Source organism: Octodon degus, unplaced genomic scaffold, assembly GCF_000260255.1.
Source record: "Octodon degus isolate 3935 unplaced genomic scaffold, OctDeg1.0 scaffold00116, whole genome shotgun sequence".
Taxonomy (NCBI): Eukaryota; Metazoa; Chordata; class Mammalia; order Rodentia; family Octodontidae; genus Octodon; species Octodon degus.
In genome coordinates, this window is record NW_004524692.1 from 1,273,943 (window position 1) to 1,280,896 (window position 6,954).

A 6,954-nucleotide genomic window follows, 5' to 3' on the forward strand; every position below is an offset into this window, starting at 1 on the left:
TTTCCCTTTGTGTTTCCCTTAATAAAACACAGAAATGAGAGCAAGGAAAGGAAAGTAAAAAAACATGTTCCTGTCATCTCCACTCTGTAGCAGGACATCCGACCCCCCTCCTTGTTCTCTTCCCTCCCACCAACGTGGTTCTCCAACTCCTCCATCCTCGCTCTTCTCTCCAAGCCTCGGCCACCAGGATCCACAAGTCTGGAGTGTGTGCTGCTGGTTTCCTGCTGCACAAGGGCTGTCTGTGTGCCGGCTCTTCACATCTCGCTCTTGTCTACCAAGCGCTGTTTGACTGAGGGCAGATGATGCAGAAGAACCTGGAGGGGCTCAGAAAGCCTCGGTGTGAAGAATCCCAAGTTTGCAAGAGCTGGGTCCCTGCTTGTCTTCCTTCAGTGAGAGGAGCTTCCTGGCCAGCCTGGCAAGGGGCCCACACTCTTCCTTAGAGCAAAGCGCTAGGCTAAGACACGGCCCCGTGGACTGCTTGGGGGCTTCTTGAAGGTGCAAGATCCTTGGTGTCTAAAGTGCTGCCTCTTTCTTGGCCAGGATAACTGGAAGTTTCCACACTTAGGTCCCAGAACCAGCTGTATAAATGCACTGTGACAGAGATTTAATCCACAGAAGGCCACCCAGGAAAGGACCAAGGGTGGGCTCATAGCTCCTGTCCCATGTGGATCAACACCAAAAGGCTTGCACACAGAAAGCGACCATAAGTATCATTTCATTCCCCGAAACCAAGGCCCTGGATGCAACACCGCTGACCAGAGAGGGACGCAAAGACAAGACATGACATTCAGCACAAAGTAGGCTGGATGCAGAGGGCTGATTTGGAAGAGGGAACTCACTGTCTGCAAGCCTGGCCCTCAGGGCTCAGTGCACCAGGGAAGCTCCAGGGAAATGGGTCTGACTTGTTACCACCTAGGCGGACTCTTGAACTTGGAGGTCACTGCCTGCTTAAAACTGTAAGTGGTGGTGTTCTTTCTGAAGTCTTTTCACCTCTTCTTTCCAAGAGACAAGAAAGTGTTTCTTTCTAAGAGAGAGAAGATGTGTTCTGGTGATGGGGCACGGATTCCTTCAGAAAGGGCTACTGGCCAGGGGCTATGTGGCATCTTCTTTCATTAAATAGATAAAATAAGCCAGGCATGGGGTGCATAATTCCTGCAGTCATAGCACTGTGGGAGTCTGAGGCAGGAGGATCTCAAATTAGATCCCAGTGGGGACAATTTAGCAAGATTCTGTGTCAAAATAAAACATTTTCCAAGTGTGGTGGTCCCCACCTGTAATACCAGCACTGGGAAGCTGAGGCAGGAAGATTATAAATTCAAGCCCAGCCTGGAAAAATTTGGAACCCTGTCTTAAGAAAATTTTTTAAATGAATTTTAGGGTATGGTCTATGGGGTGTATAGGGTCTCACTTTGTAGATCAGACTCATAGTGATTCTGCTGTTTTCAGCCTTCCAAGTGCTGGGATTACAGGCATGCAGCACCACACCCAGTCTCAATCGATGTCTCAGCATGCTCCGGGAGTGGGGCTGGCATGGCAGGCTTGGGGATTGAACCCCTGGTCCTGTGTCTGCCTAAGCAGGCTCTTCAATCCACTGAGCTATCTGGCTAGCCATCCCTGTCTCAAAATTTCAAAAGTTCTTTTTTAAAGGCCTGGGGGATTATATCTCAGTGTAAAGATCCTGGATTCGCTCCCCAATACTATCCTGACCCCCCCCCAAAAGGTAAAATAACTGCTTGTGAGTTAAAATGGCAAGGCAGGAGGCATGTGCACCTGTCGCTGTCTCCTCCCTTCTCTGTGTGAGCAAGATGGCTGAGGCTGAAGTGGATTCATCCTGGATGACTCCTAGTGCACATACCATTAGAGAGGAAATACTGAATTAAAGGGTTGGCTCTCCCCAGATTTGGGCATATCAGCCAAGCCTACAAGGGACTGCATAGCGTACTCGGGGGTTTCTTGGTGCTGCTCCACTTGCCGGGCCCACATCACAGACCTTATGCAGGGAGGACCTTACAGGCAGTGTGGTATGGCCCTTCCATTCCAGAGAGGTCTGGTTAATGTCAGAGACGTGAAGAGGTGGCCAGGATTCAGTGCCCAAGCAGGGAATGGGACAAGGCCCTTTGGCTCCTCTACAGTGCTTCCTGTTGAAACAAGTGCCCACTCATCCCTAGCCAAGCAGGTGACACTTGCTAACCATGTCTGTGTGCCTGGCCCTGCTCTGAGAACAGCAGGGGCTGTAAGGTGGGTGAGACACAGTCCCCATTCCAAAGTGCTTAAGCCAGGTGCAGAAAGATATTCCCACCACAGACTTGGACAATCTATGCTCCACAGGCTGCAAGAGCCATGGGAGAGATGTGGGTCTATTACAAAACGAAAATCTATTGCCTCTCAGGATATTCACCCAAAAGAACCTTCTTATCACTTGTTAAACATATGTCACAAATTTAAGATTTTTAGCGAAATCAAAACTCTTGTTGGGCATTAAAAAAATTCCTTATGGTAGCATTTACTCTATTTGTCTTGTATTTTATATATAACTTGAAGAATACTTATAATTTCTATCTAGTTTTTCACACCCTGCCGTCCCTGGGGTGGCAGAAAGGACAAAGGTCAGGTGGTAGGAGACCTGCCATTAGCCATCTGGGCAACATGAGAGCATTCTCCTTCACTCTAAGCCCCAAAGATTCATCTGAAACAGTGGCTAAAGCTATTTGTTCTGCCTGCCTCCAAGGTTTGTTGTAAAGATCAAGCCAAAATCACATCTATGGAAGTACCTTGAAAAGTAGAACAGCAGCATTCAAATAGAGGGTATTAAACTCCTTGCCCTTTTCCTTTGTTTCCTTGAAGTTATATTTCGTGTTTGGTTTGTGCTGTTGGTAGAAGGAATGTTTAATAGCAAGTGCGTGTGGGGGGGGGGGCGGGTGTCCCTGCTCCTAAGCACTTGGGAGCCAGTGGCTGCCAGGACTTTTTCTTTAGAACTAGGAAGTGGCATTGCCCCTGGAGAGGGTCCCAGAAAGCCCCAACTGTGTGTCTTCTCCTCTGCTTGGGTCCACCTAGTCAATTCGAACCCAATTCAGATCAAGTTGGGAGCTGAGGGCATTCCAGAGAATTCTATGGCACTGGACTTTCCTATGCTATTCTGGTGGTGAGGCATGGATTTCACAGATTCTGTGCATGATTCTCTTCATCTGTAATATGGAAACACTGTGCAATCGTCCCCACTTCCCTGGATCACTGTCAAAACAACCCTGCCACTGAGCTTGATACGAAATGAGTGTTGGTCAGTGTTAGCCCGTGCTGTGGTATGTGTATTGGACTACCTGGGGACAGTATTTCCAGGGGTAAAGAGCAGATAATAAGACCTTGTTCTGGCCTCAGAAGAGTTGTCTTCTTATACTAAAGTTAGGAGGCAAAGAGACTCTGAGAACTGACACCCCTCCCCCATCTGTTCGCCAAGAGCATCCCCGCAGCTGACGTCTTGCCTCTCCAAATTTGCTCTCTGGGGTCGGATCTTACCCATTCTCTCCGAGGAGCAGGATTCAAGGTTGGACCCTGGGTCCTACAGTGTCTGCCAATAGTGAATGGGTTTCCAGCCCAGAGGAAGTTGGTACCTTGCAGGAGTCCCTGGGGGATGAAGAAGCAGGCGGCTAACAGCGCTAGGCGCTTCCCGCGCTGGCGAGGAATGAACACTGCCGGCCAGTAAACCCTCCCAGAAGCGGCTGCAGAGCCACAGGTAACCAGCCCGCGGAGCGCGCTGCCAGTTGGCGCGGAGAGTGACTCGAAGGCCCAGTCGCGGCCCCGCAAGGTAACAGTTCCACGTGGAGGCGAGGAAACTTTGCGAGCCCTGGAGGAGGTCCCAGCAGCAGAGGGGCGCATGGGGCTCTGGCCACGAGGTGGGCCGAGCAGCCAAGCCTGGAAACCCAGCACCACGGCCCCGCCACGGGACGAGCTCCCGGCCCCCCCGCCCAGCGCACCCCACCCCTTCCCTCCACCGCGCGCGCAGCGCCACAGCCGCTGTCAGAAGCCGCGGGATCCGCCCCAAAGAAGCAGGGCCGACTTGCACCCAGGACCCGGGCCTCTGCCTTCTTTCCTAGCCTCGGAGAAGCATCCGGCCCTCCCTTCTCCCTGAACAGCGAAGCGGGCCAGCAGGACGTCCCGAGAAGGCCGGCCGCTGGCGGCCACGTCCCGGCCCGGCCCGGGCGCGCGGAGGAGCAGAGCCAGAGGCAGGCGTTCGCTCCCGCTCTCTCCCCGGCGCGCCGGGGCGAGGGGCGGCTGCTCCAACTGCAGCCCCGGGGGCGTCGCCGGCCTCGGCCCAAGATTCCCGAGGCGCTGCGCAACTTCACTGTGCTCCAGACCCTGGGAGTGAGCTCGCCCACCAGGTAAGGAAAGCTTCGGACTCCCCGGCTACGGCTCGGCTCGGGCGGGCGTGTTTCTGAAAGTTGATTTGAAATGCATCCAAGAGTGAGTCGGGCCAGCCGCGGCTCCTCCCCGAGGCGACTCCTTTGCTCCTGCAGACATTCCCGGCCCTGGCCGACCGGCGGGAGGACCTCCCCGCGCGCCCCGCACGCCCACTCCCGCGCGCCCCCCTGCAGAGCGCAGCGCCAAGAGTACGGAAGCAGGCGGGACCTCTCCGAGTTTCTCCCTCTGCCAATCTCCGACCCAAGGCAGGTGAGGGTCGAAAGCGGGGGACGAGGCGCGGGCTGTAGCCTTGGGGGCTATGCGTGTTTGGGCCCGGCAAGGGAGAGCACCTCTTCTTATCTCCATCATTCCCTAGTAGCTGAGTTCCTGCAGAGGCGTCTCTAGGGCCCACGTTAGTATAGGCTGGGGCGGAGTCGGTCTCAGGATGGAAAACCTGGAGACAAGGGTGGGTGGGGTGGAGGGGTAGAAGAAACGCAGTTGGGGGGCGGAGGCCTAAGTACATAACGCGTTGACTTCTAGTGAAATCAGATCAGTCAGAGCAGTTCACTGTGACTGTCTCTCCCCTCCCACCCCGCATTTCTTTTGGCTGGACTCTACCCTCCTGGCTCATTCTGGACATTCCCTCTGTCCTCTCTCAGAAGCACAGCAGGTTTTTGATTCCCAGCGGGCACCGGCCAGAGGTATCTTTTCCTCTTCTCTGCAGGTCTTCCGGGCCCGGCCCGAACATGCTGGACGGCCTGAAGATGGAAGAGAACTTCCAAAGCGCCATTGAGACCTCGGCCTCCTTCTCCTCTCTGCTAGGTGAGTATAAGGGCCACGCACCAGGGGTGCAACCCCTGTCGCCAGACTAGAGCTCTATCCCAGCTTCTTGATCAGCGATGGGGGTACTAGAGCCTTTCTTCAAGCACACAGTGGAGCCCACTCGTCTGTCCAATTCTGCATCTGTCATTCCTGAGCTGTCCCTACGCAATAACACCAACACGTCTCCTCGGGCCTCACGCGCGGGCATCAAATTCCCCAAAGCCACGAGGGGCGGGAGAATTTGTTTGCAGGCGTTTGAGTGGCAAGTGATTAAAATTACCCAGGGCTGGATTTTTTAATCACGGAGCTGATAGACGGCTGATAAATGCCACTGGTTTCTCGGGAGCCTGGGGGCGAGCATACGGGGCCCCAGGCCTGGAGTGCCCAAGTTCGTGGCTGCTTCTCGACCCGCCAATAGCTCCGGGCTCAATTCAGTCTTGGGCATGGCCGAGAGGGTTTTCCGGGCCGGTGGGCAGCGCAGCGCGGGGATTAGCCCTCGCGGCGGGGCCCTCGCCTCCGCTTTAATTAACTGAAGTTGGATCTCGGGTCCGCGGGTTCCTCCGCCCCGCCCCAGCCCCTTCGCAGCCACCGCGGAGCAAAGTCCGGGGACGCAGAAGAGTGACACACAGGCATCCTCCGGAGCGCAGGCCAGGGATTCTTGCTATAGGTTGGGTACTTCATGCAGCCCTTGGAGCTTTTCAAGATTGTAGAAAGGTCGTTTTATTTATTTACTTATTTATTTATTAATTATTATTATTTTTTAAAAACCAAGAATGATTTTTTCCTTTTGTCATTTAAACCTCTGCACTCTCTCACTCAAAAATGCTAAAGCCAGATGCAGGCGGAAAACGAGACGTTTAGGCTGGAGAAACCAAATTCAGAAAGAAATTTCACCCCCATCCGCACACACTGCAGTGGAAACTAAGTCACGCACCGTCCGCCCTACTCTTTCAGCCACTTTTTTTGGGGAAATGGGCACTTCGTCCAACATCCCAGGAGGGCACTGGCCCCACTACACCCAGCGCGCGTCGAGAATCGCCCGGTGCCCTCCACTCGGCCTTCGTCAGCTGCCAATGCCCGAGTCGTCACCCGGGGCTCCTGAGACTGGGCAGAAAGAAAAGAGAATTTGAAAATTGAGAATCATCTGATCTTTCTCCCCAGAACTTCTCCCCCATCCCCAAAGCGACAGCCCCTCTTACAAGCCGGTGGCCCAGTTCCCAAAGAGAAAGACAGATAAACGCAGCAGGAAAATGCAGGAGTGTCGGATCACTGGAACACCTTGAGCTAGAGTACTGTAGCGGGCCGAGCTTCTCCAAATACTTGTGAACTGTCCCAAGAAGGGTGGCCGTGCGCTGTCCCCCGAAGGAAATAAAAGAACTCCCTCTCCCGCGAAGAAAGGAATAAAATGGACTAAAGGAGTGTGGTAGTTCGGAGAGCTCCTGAATGCATTGGGTGGGGCTAGGGGTCTGTTTCACAACGTATTCGGCTGCTGAAAACTCCCCTGCGCTTTTCCGGCTGGGACCCTTCTTAGAGTCTCTGCGCCCTCACCCCATTTTTCCTTGACATTTCGTAATGATGAAAAACCCACGTACAATTTGCTTGTCAGTCAAGACACAGCAGTTTGGGGTTCATTGCTTTGAACAATAGTGGGTTTGTCCGGGGTGAGACGGTATTTTTTTCTTCTCCGTGCCCATGGAAGAAATGAGAATTTTGCTTTCCTTTAAAGAAAAAAAAAAA

The 6,954-nt window shown here is 53.6% G+C and overlaps 1 protein-coding gene across 1 annotated transcript in view; it reads left to right on the plus strand.

Moving 5' to 3' along the window:
* The first annotated feature begins 5,141 nt into the window (after window positions 1–5,141).
* Lmx1a (LIM homeobox transcription factor 1 alpha) overlaps window positions 5,142–6,954 on the plus strand; it is a 163,023-nt gene continuing 161,210 nt past the window's right edge. Inside the window, exon 1 of the mRNA XM_004639876.3 lies at window positions 5,142–5,217. Coding sequence (XP_004639933.1) covers window positions 5,142–5,217 — 76 coding nt within the window. The remainder of the gene's footprint in view (window positions 5,218–6,954) is intronic.